General features: G+C 36.8%; 1 protein-coding gene across 2 annotated transcripts; it reads right to left on the bottom strand.

Moving 5' to 3' along the window:
• Positions 1 to 12,658: 12,658 nt before the first annotated feature.
• LOC137748873 (dnaJ homolog subfamily C GRV2) lies at positions 12,659 to 26,031 on the bottom strand. 2 transcript variants are annotated; one of them, XM_068489060.2, is made up of 22 exons: positions 25,167 to 26,031; positions 24,355 to 24,588; positions 24,099 to 24,186; positions 23,768 to 23,976; positions 23,468 to 23,569; positions 23,333 to 23,395; positions 21,008 to 23,227; positions 20,108 to 20,470; positions 19,519 to 19,659; positions 19,022 to 19,414; positions 18,439 to 18,933; positions 17,501 to 17,724; positions 17,063 to 17,407; positions 16,426 to 16,720; positions 15,772 to 16,230; positions 15,339 to 15,684; positions 14,885 to 15,228; positions 14,345 to 14,809; positions 13,874 to 13,998; positions 13,667 to 13,790; positions 13,290 to 13,358; positions 12,659 to 13,151 (listed from the first exon to the last, which is right to left on the bottom strand). In XM_068489060.2, exons 1-22 carry the CDS (start codon positions 25,599 to 25,601, stop codon positions 12,945 to 12,947), a joined length of 7,746 nt encoding a protein of 2,581 aa, XP_068345161.2. In that variant the 5' UTR covers positions 25,602 to 26,031; the 3' UTR covers positions 12,659 to 12,944. The 2 variants fall into 2 exon arrangements, with proteins under 2 accessions (XP_068345161.2, XP_068345162.2); XM_068489061.2 differs by having other exon boundaries at positions 23,468 to 23,579; positions 25,167 to 25,230.
• Between the last annotated feature and the right edge of the window lie 404 nt (positions 26,032 to 26,435).

The following is a 26,435-nucleotide window of genomic DNA, read 5'->3' as shown; positions in this document are numbered from 1 at the left end:
ATTCATGATTGAAACAATATCCGTCCTTTAACTCTAAAACAATGTTAAACTTGTATGATTATCCATCTTCTAACTTCCAAAAGTTAACAACAACATCATCCAAGCGTTATAATAATACCTTTTTAATTAAAAAAAAAACATACAATTTGTATTTTGGGACATATATTGGTTGAGCTACGTATTAGCTCGGTGCCAAACTTGAACACTACATTCCATGATACCCATCTCCCAAATTGATGGTGAGTAGCTCAACCATATGTGTACTAAATTAACAGTTGTATTGCCAGCTCAAATTGCTTTTGACCTCCAACGCGTTGGAGACCAAGGGAATTACATTCATTCTCAAATTGTTTATATATGTATACAAACATCTATATACACACACACACACATGGTTTTGACTTGTCATATGATTATGTGTCATGTTACTTGAGGTCTTCAAAGAATCCAGATTCTCTTCGGATCTTTGTGTTCGGAGATGATGGACACAAAGATCCGAACCACTTATTTTAAATCATATGATCTTCATTAATACATCTCATTAGTTCATCTTACACAAATTAAGGGTTTAAATCTCTTTCTCCTGAACGGTCTGAATTTCTCAATCTATCAACTTCGAACTGTGAGATCTGAAGAGAATCTGATCAATTCGTATTAAAAAACAAGTTTCATTCAAAACTTACACCATTTTAATTCTTCCATCGACCATCCCCGCATCGGCCATCCTCCATCAGCCATCCCCTTAACTTACCCCGACCATATATTACATTTTTATTTTATTTTTTCATCCTATTCATAAACTTTAATTTAAAATCTTTGTTATAAAAATCCCCGCCTAGGCTAGGCGGCCGGTCACTGCCCCAATTAATGCCTAGGCGTTTCAAAATTAAGAAAGGGCGCCTAGACCTACTGAGGCGTCCGCCTATACCACCTAGGCACCCGTCTACCCCGCCAAGACCCGCCTAAGTTGCGACTCACTTAGACAGAAAATAGATAACTTTCATTTTACATTTTTTTTTTTAATAAATTGTAAGCGACTTGTTGAATACTTAAATGAACACACATTATATGCTTGTTTCCCATGTTTTCATTATGTTCCACTAGCTCATAATATATATTCATTCTATTTTGTAGTTTATGAAGAAATAATATATATTTTAAGTATAAATAGATATTTATTTACACGAAATATAATAGATTTAATTAAATTCGTCTAGTCCGCCTAGGAGCCTGCCTAACCACCTAGGCGCTAGGCCTTAGTCCGCCGCTCGACTAGCGCATAGCGTCTTTTAGAACATTGTTTAAAATATGTGTATTGTTGCAAAAGGTTGATGTATATACGCTTTTTTTGGTGATACGAAAAGAAAAGGAAAGTCTCATTTGACAAGCTCAATGAACCTTGTTCGTTGGCTCAAGTTTGACCCTTCAATCTTGTTGGCTTACATTACGTTTTCATGCAAGCATAGTCTTCAAAAAAGTAGACTTAAATTAACAAGTTAAATCTGCTCAATAGAGCCATATTTGTGACGTAGATCAACTTGATCAAAAGAAAACAACTCTCGATTCAACTACAACTTTTGTCACTTAAATTTGAATTCAAAGTTTCCTTCCGAAAAGATGGACGACTACATGCAAGTGCGTCACTATACTAAACAGTCATCCAGTGCTTGTGCCCTGTTGAATAACTTTTAGAGTAATGTTATTCTTACCATAATTTTATATTATATTTCTTTACCATCTTAGGCGGCCGATGAGTTGGACAAGCTACATCATTTAATTTCAATCTTTTTATTAATTAAAACACTTAAATAATTTTAGGTGGAAGATGGAGACTCCTCGTATACCACAATCATCATTTAATCAATTTTATTAATTATTGATTAACATTTTGATTAAATGCTAATTAATTTAGATGATGTGGATATCCAACTGATCTGTCATCTAAGATGGTAAAGAAATGTGGTATAAAATTGTGGTAAAAATAGCATTATTGTAACTTTTAGGTTTGACAATGACACTGCTAAAGCAAATCAAGTGGTGATATATATAACACTTACCAAACCACTTACATGATAACATGCGCTAAAACTAAATATTTAGCATCCTTGTTTTGTAAATTATGTGTAACGATCACGTGGTGGTGTAACAATCGTTTTAAAATTTCTTGTGCTTTTGTTGTGAACTAATATGTGCGTTTTTGGAAAAGAAAAGAAAAAGTAATTAATTAGACCGGTAAACTACATGTTGCATCTTCTGCGTGTGTTTGACGCGTGCGTTTCATTTCCGGCTGTCAAGGGCGGAGAGAACAACAGTGAAAAGACGTGCAACGGACATATACCAGTGGCAGTTTTGTGAATATCAGTGCATGGAAAGGCAAACTTGGTAAAGCAATAAACAGTAAGCGTAGCCGTTAACAAGGGTTTTAGTCCGTTAACTGTCCTCGGCCTTTTTTTTTTTTTTTTTTTTTTCCGGTCCCCATGTCCGTTCACTTTCACAACCTGGCAGCCAGCAATATAGGGCTTTGAACTAAAGGCATACAACCTGGATATATAACCAAAAAATAAATTAAATAATTTAGTGGTATATGAAATTAAATTACGATATGAATATTAATCGACTAAAATTATTAATTAATAATGGGTTTATTTTTCATAGAAAAATATTTTCCTGAACTTAGCAATAGATTGGTTGGGATAGTGTATCCAAGGGCCATGTGAGATTGGATAAGGTGGGGTTGCCATCCAATTAGTACGTATTAAAAGTAATACTATGATAATCTAACATAAATAACACGTACGGCACATCGTAAGTTTGATTTCTAAAATTACACGATGATAGTCAGAGGATGATGAAATGTCTCTGTGAGTTCCTCCTTCCCCACCCACCCGCCGCGCTCGGACGAAAAGGTAGATTGTTGTGGTAAAGCCACCAATTAGTCCCTTTTTTAAAATAAAAAATTCTAATAGAAATTATATGTGAACTATTAACAATAATGTTTACAGGTATAACACTTCAAGTCATGGGGTTTGCTGGCAAGAGATGGAATAATATGGATTAAAGTTTGGATAAGCTCGATGTTTAATGTCCTCCGATCGTTCTAAGTAATTTATAGTAAGAGATCTAACGTGTCCTATATATCAAGACAAGTGGCAGATATAAGGACTGAGATTTTATAAGAATTAGGAACTCAATTAGGAAGATGACTTTTGAAGGATAAGCCAAACTAGGGTTAATTAAGGGCATTAAGGCTTCGGTTTCAAAAGTTTATTCTTCACACGGAACCTTAACCCTATCTAGGAGAATTTTGAAATCGAAGCCTTAACCTAGTCTAGGTTTTACTATGAGATGAGAATATGAATGCCATGTGTGATCGAGTAGTCAATTTCCCATATATATATATATAAGTTAGATTCAAGAGATACACTTTTGACACATATTTTGACGCCTTTTTTGTGAAGTTCATTTTGTAATGTATTTAACGATTCGAAATATTTATATTTTAGTTAATCATTCATAAATTATACTTGAACAAAATTAGACAAATAAAAAACCATCAAGACATACATTCATTTATAGTAAAGAAAACAAATGAACACGGTCCTACAAAGAAAAACTAAATTTAATCCTACATGCATACATATGACTTCGGATTTATGTGATTTTTTATAGATATGATCTTTGAGTTAAGACATAAAAGAGACGGTTAGGTTGTTGAAATACATTACGAAATGGGCTACACAAAAATGTGTTCAAAATATGTGTCAAAAGCGTGTATTCCCGGATTATAACCTATATATAATTATAATTACCCAAATCGAAGCCTTAACAACCCTAGTCTAGGCCGTTCTCTTATGAGAGGTCACTTCCATATAATAGCATGCATACGCTCCAATACAACATGAACGACTCAAAGACAGAATAAACTCGGAAATGCATGAATCGAACTTGGAGGTGAGTGGCTGTGCAAACATGCATGTAAGAGGCTCGATCAGTACTGATCATGAGGTCTACAGGATATAAATCTATTGCTTCTATATATGGGCGCTCCGGGTTTTCTGCTACCAGTAAGAATAATGTGCCTTCCCTTTATTCTTCTCAAACAATCTGAGCCAGCCACGTACAAGCACAATGCATAGGCTCCACAAAAGAATATGAAAGACCAAAGCCACATTATGCCAAATTAAGTTAATGTCACATGAACATATTTTCTATTCTCATCTACCAACCAATTTCTCTGTTCATCTATTCAATATCGTTTTTAATTATTTGAATGACTTATATGTGTATGTGTTTATATCTCTTTGAGTGGTGAACCTTAAAATATAAAGAATGTTTACAATCCAAGAGTTCGATTTGAATAATAAAAATAATTGAAAGAGAATAGCACCAGGAGTCAATGAAGACGGGTTATTGGAACAATTGACATAACCGTATGCAGATCTAGAATTCGAACTTTAGGATGCCAATATTAAAAGTTAAAATGTTTTGGATAGAAATAAGGCGTAAGAAAAATGTTTATTCATTGAAGCATTTCGTTGAACACCTTATGGGTTTGTTGTTGTTAACTAAATTAAGTTGCGCACATGTCAACATGTATTGACTTATGCCAAAGCAATCTAATAAGTGTTGTTGAGAGAAGTGGTCGAGTGCGTTGTCGATGCAACCTGCCAGAGGCACTTCGTCAAACACTTCAGGGCTTGTGTGTAAGTGCTTTTAAAATGGCTTTAAAACGCTTTTGGTAAAATTGATTTTGGGAAAATTGATTTTGAGTTCTAAGAGCACTTTAAGTGTTTTTTGTAAGAAGCATCAAATATGTTCTTTTTGCAGGAAGCACTTAAAGTGCTTTTTCAATATTCACTTAAAGTTTTACTAAGGATTGATTTCAAAAATATTTTCTCTAAAAACACTTTTATTTATTTTAAATGCACTTTCAAATAAGCCATTGAAGGTCGCAAAAAAGATTCGTACTAAACATTCGAAAGGTCTAAAAGACCTTCATATATATTATTCAGACTTCGAATAGCCCTACCACACCTTAATCCCAACATCTGCCACTAATCACTGCAACATCTCGAAACATATTTTTATACTGTTGTTACATAAAACTTGTTGCTATAACAATACTTCGTGTCATAAAAATTACATATGATAATTTTGTTGTGTTATCCGTTATGTTGGAACAACTACGTAGGAAAAAGCAGCTGTCATGTCACCATGCATGCAATTGAGCCACGTAATGAACAACACTAATTGATCTTGGCAACACGCTTACCAATAGCTTTAAATTGATTACTGGTCATTGTTATTTCGTGTACAAATAATTTACAGATTCACATTAAGTTCTATTATTTTAAACAAGATTTCCCAAATATAAACAAGATCGGTCGCGTTTTTATTTCAAAGATGAGAAACGCAACACGAACTTGTCCGCTCATCTTTATATTGATGTTAACCAATCACCGAATGATTACTATAAATGACTTCAATAAGAGAGTTTCAGACTTTCAATTTAAAGTATTTATTTAAGTAAAAAACAGAAGGAAAAAAACCACAAGAAGTGAAAAAAAATATATTAACCAAAAGCATAATATAACCGGATGACCGGAGAAAACAGTCTGCATGGGATTATAGGATCGCAGAGACATTGTCGGCACAAATGAAAGAAAGCAAATTTAGAGCAGCAGAAACTTTTCATGGCTTAAAAATAAAACACACTTTGCCACTTATCGGTGGTTTTTGTTGAGAGCATCAATCTTATATTGGAGAAAAAAATGATCTTTCAGTATTGAGAGTTTCAAGTCTAGCATGTAGACAATACAAATTGGGTGACTTGGAGCACGTGTGATCTTGGGCTTCACACGATCGACGACCAGTTTTGATACTATGAAAAAAATTGAGGTTGACAACATAAAAAATGACTCAATTACTTAGAAGCACATGTAAGTCCTATCATTTCTCCGAAGTGAGCTTAATACTCTCAAAAGTTTTAATCAAAATTGCCACTGTTCAGTGCTGTGATTTTTTAATCAAATTGGTTGGAATATTAATTAATCGAACGGTTGGAAATCAAAGGCCAGAACCTTCTTCTTTTTTTTTTTTTTTTTTTTTTTTTTTTGGCACAAGTGAGTTTGAGCGAAAGAAAATTGAACACCTAATCTCGGTCCTATATATTATGTGTATATAGATAACCACTTGAATTATTTGCGACTGCAAAAGTCAAGACTTTAATTGAACATTATACAAAACCGTCGACAAGACCAAACCAGAGGGAAACATATATATTCATATTACTAGTAAATTCTGTCAAAGATTTTGACATGATTAGAAGTTTCAGAACGTAGAATCGATCGAGTTACAAGTTACGAGTTGAGAGTGATAGAAGCCATAAAAAATCCTCGTATCACCATCGTCATCAATGAGTTGGGACTTGCACCAAATAAGAGGAAACCGCCCCCGAAGCTCCTGGAAAAATTTGTTTCACATGTAAATTAATCATTCTTTTTTCTTCATTCAGCCTTTTAATTATTTATTTTTTTCTACAAAGACAATTCGTGAATCTGTATTACTAGTACCACTAGATGATATGCACGTTAGGGTTTGCATGCCTTGGCCCATAAATTTTGTATTTTTTCAATTAGTCTATGATAATATTTAGAAAAAAGGCAGGGGTTTAATATGACCGATGATTTTGTAATGCAATCACGTTATGTATTAAAGTTTACCTTAACAGTGTAACATGATATCCATAATGTAAACACTAATCTTATTACAGTAATAATGATGTCATTCTATGTTATTAACTATAACATTTCTCTTATTATATATGTAATTAATGTTGGACTAGGAACTTTGACTAATTTTTGTAATTCAGACGTTAAATGCTTAACTTCTTGTTGTTATGCTTAAATGCTATTAAATATGAAGGTAGAGAATGCAAAAATAAATGACATTAAAGGATAATTTTACAACAATCACCAATAATTTTATTAAACAACATGTACAGTAGCATATTCACCGCCTAGCCAACTCCGTAGCTCATGGGCTTGATCGTTTTGCCCTCCATTTTGGAGGTGATTGTACTCGGTTCGATGAAATGCCTTCTTTCATTTGTGATGTTATGGAAGAAGATTGTTCCACCCCTTGTACCGATGAGTAGCCTTTTTATGGTTAATTGAAATATATGCCACTTTTTATCAAAAACAAAAAAAACAAAAAAACAAAAGAAAAAAAAGGAAGAGGAAGGTCAAGCTCATTGTGGGTTTTACATCAAACAGTTGAGAGTTGCAAACAATAATACAAATTAAAATCACCAAAATGATCATGAACTACGTGGTGCATGGCAAACTGACAGGTCAACGTTGCACAACTAACACACATATAATAAAACAAATTTTGACAAGGAAATCCAAACTTCTTCATAGACCCGGGCTTTAGGGTCAATGTGGGTAGGTTTGAGTTGATCAGCTATGTATCTCATATTCTATATATCTAGCACTACACAAACACAATATATAATATTTACAGTCCAAATGCCAAATTAAGGACCTGCCTGCCCTGCCTCCATGGTGCCGTGGTCCAAAATATTAATCCACCGCCTCCCCCAATCATGTTTTTAATTGGTATATTGCCGCCGACATTTCAGTTTTCACAGCCTACCCATATATATGTAGAAAGAAATAAGTGAGCCCTCAAGACAATACTTGGTTGAAATTAACCATGAAAAAATGGACTAGAATCCAATAGTTATTATTCAAATTTGTCCAAATCACAATAGAAACAAGGGGTGTGCTATCTACACACCTCATTTTACTTCTCACACATCCTTTGTTAATTTCTGTCCGTTGATCTTTCTCAATTCATCTGATCCGACGACCAAAAATTAGAAGAGTGTGTGAGAAGTAAAAAAGGGTGTGTGGATATCACATCTCTAGAAACAACTTTTACCTTTTCGAATCAGTGTGAACCATTGGATTTTGATTCAATTCCATGCAAGTGTATTTTACGTAGATCTCAGCTTAATTTTGATCCACAAGTGTATTTAAATTCAATATCAGTAATTTTCATCTATAAAAAGACTTTGTCGTTAAATCAAATAGCCGTATATAGTTCGCTAGTTTTGAAGTACATACCCTAGGTAAATTATGTATCTCCTATATACCTAACTCCCAAAACCTAATATAAATAACCATATTAAAAGGAAGAAACATTGAATTGATATGTATTAATCATGAACATGGTGCGTACTACTTACAGGCTCATAGTTTGGAGATGCCCAATAAGGGACGATCTTGGGTCGCAGAAGGTGCACGATCCTCCTAGGAGAAGATGGAAATTGGAAATGAAATCCAAAAACAAATTCAATTATCCACCGTCGGTCGACATGTGCTAAATTAAATTTTCTTAACAATATTTTAATTGCATTTAGTTTGGCAAGCATGTGTTCATTGTTGCCAGTTTCTTATTAATCTCAAGAAATTAATTGGGAATAAATTAATTTTTGACAGTCTAATTTACCTAATGATAATTTAAAATGCAGTGCAGGACCTGACTGGTGTAGTATATATATTAATTAATTTTCAGTTAATAACTTCAAGACGATATCCCACTTACATGCAAAAGCTTCTCAACTGCAAAGTTTTCATAATTTTTGCTTGTGCTTACAGATTAATTAAAAAAAGCATCGATCGATCCTCTACCAAAAAGAGAAAACAATAAAAATCTAGATATATAAATTGAATTCCGACTCTAAATATGTAAATTGATTTAAAGGTCCATGTTTGACTTAGATGTTTGGGGTTTCAGAAGTTTAGATACTAGGACAAACTTTCGTAACCACTTAAATTACAAACCTAGCAAGTTTATATTTAAATGTAAATTTGAGTACATTGAGGATTAGGGTTATCCCATGAAAAAGATAAGAAATGGATTAGACTGGAGATGTCAAGAAAGTGAAAGTCCACTAAACAATGGTCTACTCTATTGCATGGTTTTTCAATATAAAATTAAATTTTGGGACTATATTGACTTCACCAGATTGGGACAACAGCGACCCATGATTAACATGGAGCTAATATTTTGTAAAAGATTTGTTAGCAGGAATGGTAAAACCAAAACCAATGAGCACGAAAGGTTCGTCATATATATGTTTATGCCGGATTCCTGTCATCTAATGCGTTAGGGTTTGTTAACATGCAATATCATCTTCATGTATTATCTACAAGTTTGGCACAATTAATGGGTAAGTCACAATATGTTTATTTAGTTGAATAAACAATGACAGACATTGACTACAGAGAGAGAGAGAGAGAGAGAGAGAGAGAGAGAGAGAGAGAGAGCCTTGGATGGAAGGGATGATCGATGTATGATCTCTTAAATCTTTTAAATTGGTTTATGCAAGTGTGACACTTATATATAGAATTCAGATAATTTGAGTTTGAGTCCAATATATTGATATCACTCATGAGTTAAATATATCATTTTTATGAGTATAATATAGGGTGGTGCTATCCACACACCTATTTTACCTTCCACACACACCTTGTTAACTTTTGTCCTTCAATCTTCTTCAATTCATCGATCTTACGGCCGAAAATTGAGAGAAGTGTGTGGTAGATGAAAAAAAGTGTGTGGATAGCTCCACCCTTAATATATTGAACTCATGAGTTCAATATATTGTCATCACACTTAAATTTTTTAGCCCACTATAAAAATGTGATTCCTATATGAGTTTAATATATTGGTAGTCACTTTTTCCGACCTAAACATTAGGGAAAAATGGCCATAGTTTTTATAGCTTCATAGGGAGCCTAAACCCTGTAATTACTATAGTAGTATTATTCTTCGGGATTTCTTGTTAGTAACTGCTATTATCATTGGAGTAATACAGTACATGATGTCCTCTTTTTTTTTTTTTGGTAAACTCAGTACTTGATGTCACATAGCTCTCATAGCAAACATAAATTTACACCGAGTCGTAAACTATTTGGTAGAAATTCCGTCGGTTTATTGATGATATATGCATGGTTTATTATGCCCTTATCATAACTGTTATATTTTACTTGAAATGTGATATGGAAGTAGTTTGAAGATTGTTTTTGTTATTAATTAACTCCTAATATGAAGCAAGAACTTGTAGATCATGTAGTTGATTAAGAGTGTCATTCATGCACTCTAGGTCTTGTGTTGGAATCTCAACTCTTCCAATATTCTTTTTGTTTTCGTTTGTTTGCAGAGATTTTCAATACACCATTCAAATTATAACACATATATGTCTTTTAAAGTATGACACTGTGACTCATCAACTCTTTCATCCACCCATATTGTGAAATGATAAATCAGGTAAAAAGTGTTGATATATACCCGTAAAGGTTCTCCGTTTGGGTATATGGAGCTATCCTAGTATTCCGGCTCTAAATATATAAATTGAATTAAAGGTCCATGTTTGACATAGATGTTGGGGATTTTTCCGAAAGAACTAAAGTTAGAATGTAAATTAAACTTTAGGTTTATGAAATGGAAAATGCTAGGATGATCATTGATCATCTTTTGTAACCATATGATGTGGTTGTTGTAATAACATGATGTGGTTGCTAATGATTCAAATGAGTCATGTTTTAAAGAAGGAAAAATTAGTATCCGGTCCTTAATTACTAATATTCATTGATTGAAAACTTATTAGTTTTCAGATTTTAATCAAAGTCTCTAGCATTAATGCAATAATGAATTTATATGTCAGTTACATAATTTTTAAAATAAAAATTAATAATTGATTTAGGATTTTAATACTCACACCTTTATTAAACTCCTAACTAATTTTCAATTCAAAACATTTCCAAAATAAAAAAAAAAATTGAATAAGTTTGTACCCCTTAATATAAAAGGTTTCCAATTTTTTAATCTTATACAGTTATATGTACCCATTCTTGTAATTTTTCAACTTTTTAATCTTAAAATGTACCCATTCTTAGATTAGTAAAATGTACCTTTTTTTTTTATATAAAATCTATTCATTTTTTTTCTAATCCATTTTTAAACTTAAATGGGTACATCCTTTTTCTTGATTTGAGAATGTATCTGTGTCAAGTTTAATCAAAGAAATTTACCAATGTTATTAAGCCTAATATCTACTATTTTTTGTGTGGTTTTGAAGAATGTACCCATATTTTGGTACAATAATTTTATTTATAAATTTTGATGAATGTACCCATGTTTACACACACACACACACACACACAATATATATATTTGAGAGTATAAATTATATTTTAATAATTTTAATCCACAAATTATGGGTTTTATTTATTTATTTAAAATCTCATTGATACAAACAATTGTAAATTTCAATTTAAAAAATATAGTAACCTACATAGAAATACATTATCATATTAATTTCAGGGATTTCAATCAAAAATTGAAAACCAACAAGGTTTCAGTAAAAGAATATTGATAGTTAAGGACTGCATACAAAGTGTCCTTTTAAAAAAAGAGTCTAGCCATCAATCCCACATCATGTGGTTTACAAAAATAATTCAAAATTTTGGTTTATCTAGCATTACAAAAAAAAAATTAAGAGAAGAAAATTCGAACACAAACTTTAGATGCACAAATAAACTTTCGTAAACGCTAAAGTTACACTCCTAATCTCTCTCCCCTTACATCCCCTCTTATTTAAACGATTAGGATTACGCCATATCTACATCTTGTTTTGAAATTTTTATATAGAAAATAAGACAAAAAAAAATGTGTGAAAGGATAGGATGGTAATAGAAGAGGAGATAATCATACTCCAAAGTTACAATCCTAACAAGTTTAAATATTTTACAACGAGGATTCGGGTTATCCCACTTTCGCTAAACTTGAAAAAGAAAAGATAAGATTAGACAGGAGACTCCTGGAGATGCCAAGAAAGTGAAAGTCCACCTCCCAATGACGTTCCCATTTATTTTTCAGGCATCCGCAGCATCTTCAAAATCTTATCTAATCCAAATTTACGGAAAAGGAGATTCTAACATGTATGTTAACACACCTAACTTACTTTGCCCCCTTATAATTAAAAGAACTTTAACGAAAAATCACATTTTTACACTAAAAAGTCAATCATGGTACTATTCATTTTACCCTTTATTTTGTGTTAAAACTCAAAGTGTTTAACCCTTTTTCATTAGTTTTCCTTATAGTTAACTGGTCGAATCTACATTAACGAAATTTATTATGTTCTACCTTATAGAAAATGAAATTCGAACTTGAATGTTAGCACGCCCTATTTATTTACGAAAACTAATGAAAATGACTTGAAAACTGAGTTTTAATGATAAGGACAAAATAAAGAGTAAAATGAATAACACTAGATTTGATTATTTAATGTAAAAATATGATTTTTTGTTAAAATAAATAGTATCGCAAACTTTTCTTTAAAACTCCTTATTTATTTTGCACTAACCCATAATGAGCATCTAAAACTAGGCTCATAATCAAAATGAAAATGGGATGAAATCATATTCTCGTTCATTTGATCGTTTGAGAATCACTTATATCAGTTTGCAGGTCCAAACCGAGTTAACATTTCGAGTCGAAATTAGCACCTAGCTGAGTAGCGATCGCCACTAAACTCACGGAAGTTGAAGAACACGAACAAAATGTTAAACAAGAAACGACGAAGAAGAAAAACGAAGAAACAATTAGTTATAGGAGCATAAAATCAACATAAAACATGGAAGAAAATTGCCCAAGATGATGAGATCACACAAAAATCAGCTCAACTCAATATACAAGTGGGCAATCCCTCTTCACATGAAAGAAAACAAGTACCTTTTTCTCACTATTCGTTGGAAAAATCGCAATAGCTACCAAGACGCAGACAGTAAAATCTGTACAGTGTACTATACAGGAAAGTATGAGGCTTTACTCTTCGTAAATGCTTAGCAACGGTTCTTTCGTTCCCTGTACTACGAAAGGTGGTCATGTTTTCCATTTAAGTCGGATGAAGTTGAAGCAGGAGGTCGCGATGGAGCGGGTTGTGGTGGGGGAGCTGTAAGGGCATAAGCGAGTCTCGAGGATGAACTCTCAATTAGTCCAGCAACTCCAGCAGCAGCGGATTGAGCACTCGAAGGGAGGAAAAGATCATGTTTCTGATCCTTATAGGCACTCCAAACCTGATAAATGAGCAATTTTCATTGCAAGAGCAACATTAGTATTGCGGTCTCACTAAACTCGGTGATGAACAATCAAGATTTTGTAAGCCGTTTCAAGATCTGGAAAGTGCAATGGATAAAGTAAGCGCGAGGACTCACTTCTGAGGAATTTAGCAAGTCGCGCACTTTAGTACAATGGGCTCCCTCCGTTGCAAACGCATGCAGAACCTGGAATGATAAATCAAAACTTTCAACACGCCAAGAAAAGAAAAAAAGGGAATGAATGATAGATTGGAAAAATAATCTTTCCAAGGACCGAAACCACCTTTAAGTTTTGAACAAACTACCAATCAAATGAATTCAAATGTCGAAACCTTCATGAGACCTAATTCATAAAATATATAGTATTTCCTAATGAAACGAAAATTATGGTTGAAAAAGCAGAGAGAATTTTCCTTCACTTATTGAAAACAAGAAGGGAACAAGAACTCGGGCAACATAATTTATTGGCATATCTTTGATGAAAATGTTCCAACCTCAATTGCCAGCACCCTGCCAATAGATGCTTCGGATTCATTCCATTTCATCTGAGAGCACAGCCCATTCCTTCCTCCAGCTCTCCAATCAAGAAGGCCAAGAAGTACTTCAACAAGACCAACCCTACAGTATCACAGAACTTATATCAGCCAGGTCTAGACTAAGATCAGTCGAAAATAATAAATCTAGACTACAAAGTTACTCACTTAAGTCCTTGTGCAACAAGTGCATCCCTAGCTCGGTTTCCAGCAACAACAACCCGCTTTAGTGTCTCAAGAGCTAGTATGCTTCCACCTTGCCATCCAATTGCTTTCATTAGAAGAGGAACGACCTGCAAAATTGAATAGTGGTAAAACAAGAGGGGATTAAAATATGAGAGAGCACCATACATGACAAAGTGAGAATAACTAGAGGAATTCCTAGGAATTCCTACTCTCCTCAAAAACCTTATTGAATATTGACCCATAACTGTCTACCTCAATTCAAAGTAATATGCATTCTGAAGAAAAGATCAAAGATAAAGTACACAATACTACGAGCCTGAGTCTCCCAGAAATTTATGAGAACAGAATTTGCAAATGAAGTCCTTTATGAAAATTTGATAGTCATGGTTTCATGATAGAATACATGAATTTTAGATGTAAAAAGAATTACATCAAATAAGTAGTTTTACGCACCTGAGGAGTTCCTACACTAGTTGCTGCCATAGCTTCGGCACATGTGGTGCTAGCTGCCAGTTGATGTAGAACGCGTAAACAACTGAGGCGCACGCGTTCTTGGGGAGTTTGAGTGGGCTGTGTGGATCCATCATCAGATTCATCTGTTTTGTCCACATAATTGCCATTGTTTACCTCCTCCGATGCCATTGTTTCTCGTCTTCCTTCATAAGCCACAGCAGCCACGAGCTTGGGCACATATCCAAGATATCCAACATGATCTGCAAGTGCAGGGTGCACTCGTAATAAAGAAACCAACGCAGCAGACAGAAGCAAAGGAAGTTCAGGGTCAACAGCTTGTGTATCGTAATGTGTGGCAGCAATAGAAGTCAAATACTGATCTAGCAGTCCTTCCAAGAATCTCTTGGGATTTCTAAGAGGAAACTTGGGATCTTTTAGGAATAACCTAACATAGATTCCGCCAACCTGCATGAGCTTGAAACTGTGAGTTTTCCAAACAATAAGACACTTAAATGTAAATGCGAAATAACCATGTCCTACCTGTGGCTCATCTCTCATTTCTTGCTGCCCAGATGCCTGCTCAGGTACATCCCAATCAACCACGCGACCTTTCATCTGTTCGCGGTACAGATCTGATGCCATGGTTGCAATCTGTGCAGACAATGAAGTAGCCATTGCTGGTGTCCATACAAGTTCTGGGGTCTCAGTAGTCTGTTCAAGGGCAACTACAACGGCCTCACCAGGCCCATCCCTAATAACTGAAATCAAGCCATCTGGAAGAAACCTTGCTAACGTTATAGCAACTCTAGGCCCATGCATTGGCTGGCCAACAAGCTTCCCCAACAGAGAGGCTGCTGCTGCTCTTTGTTGTAAGGAAATTTCTTCTGCAAATTATGATTCACATCATTAAAAAAGGTTAATCTTCACATCATTAATAAAAACTTTAATCTTCTAAGTTAATTTTAAAAACTAGGAAGATACAAAAAGTATTTACCCTGCAAAGGCAATAGAAGTTCAAGGATGTAGACAACTCCCCCATGCTTGGCAGCTGCCCAAGCAAGTTCAGGTGTGCTGGCCAGAGCATAAAGAACATGAAGAACCCCTTCACGACAAGCTGGGGCTGAGTGAAGCATTTGTAATAAAAGAAGAAGGCTAGATCCATCTGCAACCATAGCCTCCAAGCAGGGAGCATATGTAGTCAAGAGTGATAACACGCTCAGGCAAAGTTGAGGAATGTTGCTTTCTGCTGCAACAGGCACAGAAAAGCATTCAAAAAGAGGCAATAGCTTATCTTTTGTAGAAAAAATTGACGCCAAATTTGGACTGCTTGTCAGTAAGTTCTGCAAAGAAATAAAGAGAAATAAATGTCAGATACAAGTAATGAATTTGTACGTTTGGAACTTAACATGCAAAAGAGAGCAAGATACCTTAAGTGAATTCAGTGCAAATTTAAGGTTCTTAACCCCCTCAAATTCTTCCTTATCTACTACTTGTCCATTAGATAGTGCAGAATCTTCATCCGGAGTCTTCTGTTCATCAGTTGATCCAATAGTCGAATCATTAGAATCCTCAGATGTCTCAAAGGATGAGCCATTCTGATTTGGTACATCCTTAATTTCAGAATCGGTAGCACATTGATTATGCACAAGATATGCTATAAAATCAACTAATGCAACACAGAAAGCCTCTGGTTCACTGATCTCAAAATCTGGTTGATCGTTATAGACCCTCAAGTAAACATTGCCAACATAGAGTTCTTTTGATAGTGCCTTATACCCAAACAGATGTGAATCTTTCATATCATATGAACCATCAGGACCCTGACTTGCACGTTGCTGATCCACAAATTTCAGTAGTTCTGCTCGGGTTGTGGAGTTCCAGATAATCTAGTACCACAAATAAATAATACAATCAACCATAAAGAAACTAACATTGTAAAGCAACCAAGTGACCCTGACATAGATGTTACAAACTATGAATTACATATTTTTTTTTTTTTTGTTAAGTAAAAGAGTATGCTATATGAAAGCATGCATAAAAATTATCATAAAAAGTGTAAACAAAGAAACTAAAGCAATTACCTCTGGTGACTCCAAGTTATTGTTTAGTTTAGATAGTAGGTCTTTCGGTGCTTGATCTTTTAACATACTGGCAAGCTTAGGTGTCAACAAAGCTCTGAGGGCATCAGCCGCAGTCTGATTATAAGGTGTTGAACTCCCATCACTACACAAACCACTAAGCCTAGATAGTGCCTGCGAAGCACGTACTGCATGCATATTTTTGGCAATTTGTACACTAGCACCAACTCCATGTGATTCTGTTGTATCAGATTCCTCTGCAGTGGAGTCATACTGAAGAAGCACGGGCAAAAGGTACCTAAAAGTAAGCGCACACAATACAACACAACAAAGATGAAGATTAATTGATCTCTTTACACAAAAACATAGCATAACAATCAGTTCTACCAAGTATCACTAAGAAACTACAAAGTTTGAGGCACTGAAAGAAAGTAAGAGTAAATGGCTTCACAATGAAACACCATTGACACCAAGAATTAATAAGCATTTGTATTCTCCTCTATCCAACCTTATAAGTCACTTAACTAAATGCAGATAAAATCAACTGATGGAGATGGCAGACTAATTTGACATTTACCTGAGCGATGAGCAATCTTGCATCTAAAGTTTTAAAAGTAATTATTTGTGTAGGCTGACTTACCATAAGACACCAGCCTTCAGCAAGGCATCCTGCAATTCAGTGGACACAGAAACATGTGCAATAGTCTGGAGAGCAGCATCGACAGCAGAAGGTACAAGCTCAAGTTCAGTGCAATGCACAATGTCATCAACTAGTCCAGAATATTCAAGGATCTCGGCCCACGCACTCTCAAATTTACTCAAAACACAAAAGGTTCGCATCACATTTGTAACAATTATGGCAGATGGTTCACTTGCAGCAGTGCTTGGCTGAACTACACACATGCAACGGGAAAGAAGATTCGCAAGAAGTTGTAAGCCACCATCCCTCACAAGCTCTTCTCCATTCAATGCAGAAGATGCACACCTAAGCATGGAAATATAAAATTATATCATATCTTCCTGTCAACATCAATTTGAACAATAAAACAGCTGACAAAGTGGATTAAAGGGTGTTTACGTCAGCCAAATAAGCTCTGATGCCGCAACAAGGAGAGGTGCTCTATCTGAGGAAAGAAAATTGTTATCATCCTTGTCCACAGTAACTGCATTGAGCAACATTGGATAACCAGCATATTTAAACGGCTCCAGAATGACTCCATAGCGTCTGTACAAGATACACTGTCCTTTCAATAAAAGCAACAGTCGCCAAGGCTTAGGGCCTTGCAAGCCTTGCATAGTGGCCTACAAACAATAATACAGAGTTATCAAATATCTTAACAAAGGACAGAATACCTATCACCTTCTGTCCACACAAGGTAAAATAAAAATGGATACCTACGTCACTCTACATAGAATTTTGTATAGCTCCACCACACATTAACAAGAGTACAAATAATGCACATCCAAAGGCTCAAAAGTATGCATCCAAGAAAAATACTTGAATGCACAAGCACTCAGATGCACAACAAAATATTTACAGAAAATAGAATACTGAGACGTAAAAATGGCATCCACTACATACATAAAGACTTAGACACCCATTACAAGTCTAGAAAAGAAATAAGTTTATTCAGGTAATTTTCATGGTTTAATTCATTCATGTTTACTAAATGATAGTATTACATCATAATTGATTGGAAGTAAAGATAAAGGAAGCATAAATGAAATACAACTTCCTAACTGACTCTCACCATATTCTAAATATACTTAAAAAATTTCTATGTAATTAAAAGTGCACTGCCATTATTATTCCAATTCCAATGCATGTGAACAATTTTCAAGTTGTATTCTTTCAGGCTTGCTCCCGCATCAGTCTTTGACATAACGAGAATGACCAACAGCCAGCTGTAATGAATTTCTAGAGATTTTGGAGCAAGATGAATTTTGGACTGCACATAACCAATACTTTAAGCATGCTCATATAAACAAAAACCAGTTCTGTGGGGCAGTGTGTACCTGCAGGCGCTCATAAGCTTTCTGTACGGCAAGAAACTTCTCCCTTCCTTCAGGATTTTTGTCTGGATGGTATCTCATGGCAAGTTTCCTATATTGTCGTTTAAGCTTTTCTTCATCAATGTTCTCAATCTGCTTGGATATGCTAGATATCTCCTCACCCATCTCAACAGAATGCCTCGTGTCGGCATCATCATTTGACACATCCTCCAAGGAAATCTCTAATATTTTGCAAGCTTCTTCTTCAGAAAGATCCATTGGCCGTCTTGTCAACTCCTCACGCCACATTACCAATAATGATTGTAGGAACTCAACATGTTCAACAATTGGCCAATTTGGAAAACGAATCTCGTCACATAAGTTCCGGAGGTAATAACGGTGACACCACATTTCATCTCTTAACTCAGGGTATGTCACTGGTGGCATTGGAGCATATTCATATAAAGAATGGCAGTGCTGAGACAATTTCTGGGGAAAATCACCAAGATGCTGCAAAACCTGGACAAAGAAAATATGTTAGAGATCATTAATACTCTCTTTACACAATAGTAACAAAACACATTTCTAATTTAAAGCTTCCAATTACCTGACGGATCAGATTTTCCGCTCGCATCTTGTGAGTCCATATAATCTCTGGAGTATCAGAATCAGATACCATTGCAGCTGCAAATGCAGCTGGACCACTACGTTCCAATACATACAGTAATGATGCAGGAAGAAGCCCACCCAATACACTGCGTTTCGCCAGAGGCAAGGAAGAGGAAACTGCAGCTTCTTCACCACCATGAAATGCTTGATGAACATGAGTCATTGAGAAGAGTTGGGCAATTGAAAGGAGATTAGATCCAGGATATGCCAGGGCAAAATAAAATGCCCCTGTGTTGTATAGTCGAATCATGGCCTTGGGATTTCTAGTTACAACAGCCTTAAGTAAAGAAGCGGAACCCTCTACAATACTTGGCTCTCCAGAAAGCATAGCCTAAATAAATTTGGGGAAAGAAATAGTGATATAATAATGCTATTCAAGACACTTCTTCACAAGGGCCACATAAACAAATTGAAAATGAACTATGCTAGGATCACCTGAGCAATATGCGGAAGGCAACGTGGACTTGACAACATCCCTTTTACTCTAGGAGTTGGGGTAACTATCTCTCCAGCATCATCTAAATCTGAATGTGCAGATACCATGCTATGTAATATGGACAATGCTGCTTCACCAATCTGAGTATAAAAACCATATACTAGATCATGTCAAGCACAGAAAATGAGAAGAGAAAAGAAAATGGCATCTTTTCTACAGGATACTAGACAAAAGAGATAAAAGAGACTTCAACAAAAAGCATTCACCCCAATTTTTTGAAAATGTTTCAATGGACATATCCTTATGTATTCAATTAACTGAACTAATATTCAGATGTACCTTTCCATAGATTTTAATGAAAATCTTTGATATCTAATTGAACATTGACACGTCTAGAAGATAACAAATAGAAAAATAAATTTTTTTTTTGATATTTTATCCAAAAGTTGAGCAGCTGTTATAATTACTTGAAACTAGAGCTACCAGCACAGCAAAGATTTGCAGAGAAGAAACTTCTTCTAGAAACAAAAAGTACACAATCATTACAACATAGATCGAGTTTAAGCTTCATGCATATCAAAACTACACCTGAGTTGGCGTGAGAACAGGGACTCGAACAGCTAAAGCCCATCGAAGTTCACGAATATCCCGCAATCTCTTCCAGTCCAACATCCCAGAAGCCCAGCATCTCGTTGTCCAATTAATATCCTTCTTTGACCAAAATCTCCTGATGGCATCCTTTTCAACAGGTCCAACCTGTGCTCCTTCCTTGTCAATAAACATCCATTCCTTGAGCGGTTCCATGAAAGCAGTCGCAGCAATCAAATTAGATTGCAAAGGAATAGCTGTCCTTTCAGAAGCCTCATGAGCCACCGTCAGCATATCAACCGCTAACACACATCCTCCCACCAAAACACACGCCTCCACATTTGACAAAACCTTCATTAACGCCTTCACAAATAGTAAATTATAGAAAGTTATCATCTTCCCCGTGTTTAATTAATAATGAAAAGACCATTTCCATTTACAAGGATGGCAAGTGGTTAACCTACAAAACAAAGGGATGGCAAAACTTGGAACCCTGGTGCACAGTGAAGGCAGTGAGAATGTCTCAATGCCTTGGTGGTGAACTCTCAGGCAGTTTGTCACACTGTGTGACTCACACACATCCAGAATGGAAGCACATCGATCATATATACATACAAGTTTTATTTACGAATATATATGAGAAAGAGAGAGAGAGCAACCAATCTAAATTACAACCTATAAATGTACTTGTCACATGTTATTACTGATTACACAATGGAGAGGCAAATGGGGAGTGAAAGGGCAGCAAAGATTTTGCATAACCAAAATAAATTTATGGAATTTTTGTACCCAAATTTTTTTAGTGTTCCCAACCCATCTTCTCAAACTACCCTACTGGAACCCAAACTGATGTCAAGGCAATTTGTATTTCCAGAGAAATAAAGAATAAAAGACTTGTACCTTCAAGAGCAATAGAAGGCGATGCCTTAAAGCTCTGTCATCTGTCCTATCCAAAAGGACTGTGATGTGAGCAGTGCCCTCAAAGGGACCTACCGTCTTGTAATGCTGTTCATACACTATTGCCATCGCTCTTGCACAGAGCTCTCTCACTGAATATCCTCCTCCACCTCCAAAACCATCTAGTCTTCCCATGTCACACCAATCATCAGATGCGCCCATCTCATCAGGAACAGCACCATCCACTGTAAGCCCTATGTCTGCATCACATAAGAACCTATGGTAGAGTGCTCTAAAGAACGCAACGGGATCACGCAATGGAAAATCTTGTGCCCTGCCAACACTGCCACTCTCAAGCAGTAAACGTAGATAATACTGACCCACACAAACTTCTTTGGACAAGCTTGGATATCTAACCGAGAACTCAGAGTAGTTCCAAGATATCTGTGGCACACTATCTTGACCAGTCGCAGTCTCTACCATAGCACCTCCTGGAGCAATATCTTCCGTACGCTCCTTCTCAACATCTAACTTATGAACCTCAGCCTGCAAAGTCTCCCTCAACTCTTGCCGGGTACGCTCATTCCAGATCAAATCTGCACGATTATGATCAAGGCTAAATGCTCGCCAGAATTCAGGCCAATTACAAAGTAGCCTACCAGATCCCACCGGAGTGTTTTCGACAACAACCTGAGCAGGAGCAGGGAGGCCTGTGTTCTGAAAAACAGTAGTGTGGGAATCAGAATCAGTTGAGATTGAAGTATTTGCTTCCACTGCCTCATGAATGCTTGTTGACTGAACATCAGTTGAAGAGACAAATGTTGAATGATTGATTTGCGGACCACCTGTAGAGACTTCAGTGGTCAAATTTTCACCTGTTTGACTTTGAGCAATAGAAGATTGGAGAGTAGAAGCCTGTCCAGAACTCGAATCCAGTGCAGATCTTTGATAGTTATCAGCCTTAAAAGCACCACCACCTGTCTGTGTCATGGGATCACCAGGTAAGGAATGTTCTTGAGATGTTGATCCTCTCCCTGCACGACCTTTCCTCTGTTGGAGTAAGCGTCTCTGCCTTCTGCTGGTCAAGGATCCTTCTTGATTAGAATCTTCCGGTTGACTTCCATCAGAACGTGTGTGCAAATAAGCAACAAGTCCAGGAGGCAGAACTCTAGACAATAGATCCAGAGCTGGTTGATAAGAATCTGCCCAAAGAGCAACAAGCTGCCGACTAACTTCACGACGCTCACCAGGAGGAAGGAAGAACGCGTGCACTAAATGCCTCAGTAAAGCACCATCGCGCAATGCAGCACCACGCATCGACTCTGCTGCAATTGCATCTTCTTCCGCAATTGTACGCATAATAACAGCCACTGTTTCCCTAACACTTTCAGCAGGATGTCCAAACAATGCAAACAAACGACGCTTCAAACCAGCTACTTGGCGTAACAGCTCAACAAACACTGTGTATTGTGTTGTCTCACCATGTGGTTCACATATCATTGCCTCAAGAACCTCCACAACAGCCATTGACAATAATGGTGATACAGACATAGGCTTAAGTCTGTTGGAGAGTATAATAGCATAACTATGATTAGCAAACAACACTGACTTTGTGTGCATGATTGTGGCATGCTGCTCTCCTTTAGAATCTGTTAGTATATTTGTATCCCCAGGACCACCACCAATAAGTACTGCGACGAGGCCTGCTGCTTCAGCAGCTACACCCTCTGAACCATTTCTGAGTAAGCCCATTATTCTTCCAACAGCAGCAGGAAAAGACATGACATGTGAAGATGCGGTTCGTGAAGCTAGTAATCTACGTAAGCATGCAATAAAGCCCATCACCGTTGCAGCTGCTTTAGGTGAAGGGGGAGGTAAGGGAGGGGATTCTGGAGGAAGATTTGGCGTAGATGGAAGCATTGTTATTAAAGCCATCAAAGTCACCTCAGGTACTTCTATGTTAGGAGGAACTCCACTATATGGTATACATGCATTGAACTCTCTTATTCTACGCCATAGCTTAGCTCTTGATCCAGGAATAGAACCACCTTCAGAAACTGCATCTTTGGCAGCTGCTGCTAAGTGTTTCAAATGCATAGATGCACTCTCCATATCTGCAACAGGCCGCTGGAGTCTAAATTGTAATTGGACTCTCCCGCAAGGTGGATCAATGCGATGGCCAGGCATTGTCAATCTTGGTAACACAGACACTGCACATTGGCCCTACAAAGATTAAACCAAGAGGTCAACCAAGAGAAATCATTATCTTATGGAAGAAATTCATGGGTAAAATCTGATCAATATCTACAAGACCACACATCCACCTACTTCTGTTTGCAACTGATCCCGAACTGCTGCAAGTAGGCTATCACGAGACGTGCTTGCATAAACCTACATAAGTCATACACATGAGAAACATGACCTCATGATAAATCAGGAATTCAAAAGTAAGGTTATGCTCACATGGATGGGGCACCCATCATTGAACTCAATTGCAAACATTTGGGGCTCCTCAGCAAATCGAACAAGAGCGTTTACTGCAGATAACGGTCGAACAATAACAGCCTGCACACATCTAGTGACTATTCTCAACGTTTGATATAATAACGTGAATGCAAGTATATACAAAATAAAAAGCCATAAAAGGTTTTACAGAATTTAAACTTTCATTATTTCATTCTTAAAATTTGTTATGTGTACGTAAATTGCATGGCATCAACCTAAAGCTTATGATATATTGTTTCAGTAAATTCATCAGCTTACTTCATAGTTCTCTGGGCGTCTTTCAACAAGTGAAACTTTTGTAAGAATCAGTTGACGAGATACAGCATCACCATTTTCCCCAAGTCCACCTTTTGGGCCAACACTCAAACTCAACCCTGGAACATTTAAAGTTCCACGAGCAGCAGAGCGCAACCTTGTCACAGACCAACCTCCACATGGAGTTTCTTCTGCTCCAACTGCCTCTTTTGCTGCATTACCAGATAAATTGATAAGAACGGCTAAATAGACAACATTATTGGAACACAGAAAGAACAAGAAAAGAAGATAACTACTACAAACAGCCCTCTAAAAATGGGTTAGAAAGTGCTACCCCTTCGTTTTATATACTCTGGTATAGTGAGAGATTGAGAAGTGTCCACAGTTAGTGACACCCCGACCATGGATTTTGCTGTTTTGGTCTGCATAAAATACATTATAATAAGTACTGATTCAAAAGAATCCCTGAGAACAGAATGGTTTTTCAATGGAGGCACTTCATACATTAAATTTGAACTTACAGAAAATGAGCATTTACATAAAGTTCTAAAGAAAATGTTGAACAATGAACAGTTCAAGGTTAGTCATACCAAACTTGCAATGATGGCTGAACTTGTGGTTCCAGAAGCAGCTTGAAAAGCCTTAGATTTTCTTCCATACAAAGGACAAAGAACAAAACTTCCATGTTCACCGCCTTTCTTCCCATAAGCATCAGTAAGGGAAACAATGGCGGGCGAGTCAAAATCTCTGAAATCCAAGCACCAGCGAAGGTCTCCACTTTTTAAATCAATAAGTTCAACCCCAACATAAGTAATTTTTAATTTCTGCACAAGCCATCAATTGTTACATAAAATCAGTCTAATCCTTATAAAGAGCAAACCGAACATGCCAGTCACCATTACTGACCGCTCAAATGTACATTATCAACATTCAAATAAACATCAGTTTAGTAAAAATTATTAATGACTTACATATACTTGCGAGCAACTTACATGGGTCTAAAATCTTCAAAAAGCATCAGACATAAACAAGACAGCAGTGTTCAAGTACCCTTTTTAGTAATAGAAGCAGTAACACCATGAGTAAACCCATTTCTGATTATTCTCCCGAGTTCCGTAAATTCTATGCTAAAACTATTAGTAAAGAATCATACTATTAGTCTCCCCAATGCTGTAAATTATATGCTAAAACTATATGGTACAGAAGCATCCTTTGCACTAAAGCTCCACTCTTCCAAGGCAAATTTGCTCATGGCTTTGAAGTAATCACACTCCTAAGTATTAGCCATTGAATCTTCTACTAACAAAGTTATCGACTGCCTACGGAGTCTTCTACTATCAAATTAGAACAGTAAAACGACATTGCACAAACACTAACAAGCATCAGAAGATGAGTAACTTACAAGTGGGACCCACTCGGCATTCCGGCGCCGGAGATGAAGCACCGGAAACTCGGCGACGGCGCCCAACCGATTCCCCCTAATTCTGTGCAACTCGGTCAGTATACTCGCTCTGTACCTCGACGAGAACTTAATGCCCTTGAATTTGCCCTTCCCGTCAGTCCGAACACTCAAATTGAACTCATTGGAGTGCTCGTCGCGGCTGACGACCGGCGCGGCAGAGTCGAAATCGGTGGCGACGTCGTAGGAATTGGTGACGGAGAGCGTCCCGGGATCCAAGGTTGTTATGGCAACATTCGAAAGGCAGAGAATTCGCTTGTAGCGGCCCCGCCACGAGTGCTTGATGACCAAGTAGCGGGCGAGGTACTCCGGCTCCTCGACGACAGCAGGGGCAGGACGGGAAGAAGAATTGGAGGAGTTAATCTTGGGGCTGTCCATCGGCGCGGGTGCAGGTGGGGGCGGAGGAGAGGGGTTTTGATCGGGTGCGTGGCGGCTCACGGATTCTACGTTCGGGAGGAAGTGGAGGGTGTGAGTGCGGGGTGCATTGTGGTGGCGAAGAAAGAACCAGAGTCCCGAACCGGGTCGACCCGGTGGAGGCGCAGAGGCCGCGGCCTGAGACCGAGACTGATTCGCCCCCAGCTCTGACGGTTATTTACGCGTTCTGCCACAGCGTCCAGTTTTTTTCTCCGTTTTCCGATCGATCAAACCCTACCGGATTGAATCATCGGAGATCTTAAGGGCGCGTTTGGATCGGAGAATTGGAAAAATGAATTAATTGGAAGGAAGAAGAAAGAGAGGAATGACAGCTGGGAAGGAGGAGAAGAAGAAGAGCTGTGCTTCGCTGTGCACAATACTGTCATAAAATACCGACATCACCCGACGGTGACCTATCTTTAAACTTGAATGGCCAGAAACGATGCCGTATTGGCCCCTCAAAAGTCTTGAAGGTCCACTACTTTTTTAATATTTCTTAGTCTCGAAGTTATGTGAAACTCGGACGGTCACGATGTAATTGAAGAATTTTTTATTTTTAATTCAGGGATTTAATTTTAATTTTAATTTTTACTTAAGTTATGAAGAATTGTAAGAGAAGAAATATATAGTTTTACAAAGTTTAGTTAATTCAAGTGTTATGTGGTGTTACATGTGTATTGGTTAAGAAAATATTAGTTTTTACGTATGCATATTATGATTTACAAATTAATAACACCGCGTAACGATGTGACAGTTACATTAAATATTTGTCATTCCCAATAACATATCATGAATTAA

Source organism: Pyrus communis, chromosome 2, assembly GCF_041283825.1.
Source record: "Pyrus communis isolate YQ-2024b chromosome 2, ASM4128382v1, whole genome shotgun sequence".
NCBI lineage: Eukaryota > Viridiplantae > Streptophyta > Magnoliopsida > Rosales > Rosaceae > Pyrus > Pyrus communis.
Note: the sequence above shows the minus strand (reverse complement) of the source record. Positions and strands in the feature narration are given on the sequence as shown.

Coding starts and splice junctions, on each gene's coding strand:
- LOC137748873 (XM_068489060.2), bottom strand. CDS start 25,601: ATGGACAGCCCCAAGATTAACTCCTCCAATTCTTCTTCCCGTCCTGCC. Junction 23,570..23,767: donor GACGCCCAGAGAACTATGAA/GTAAGCTGATGA, acceptor AGATGTGTGCAG/GCTGTTATTGTTCGACCGTT. Junction 19,415..19,518: donor GCCTTCCGCATATTGCTCAG/GTGATCCTAGCA, acceptor AAATTTATTTAG/GCTATGCTTTCTGGAGAGCC.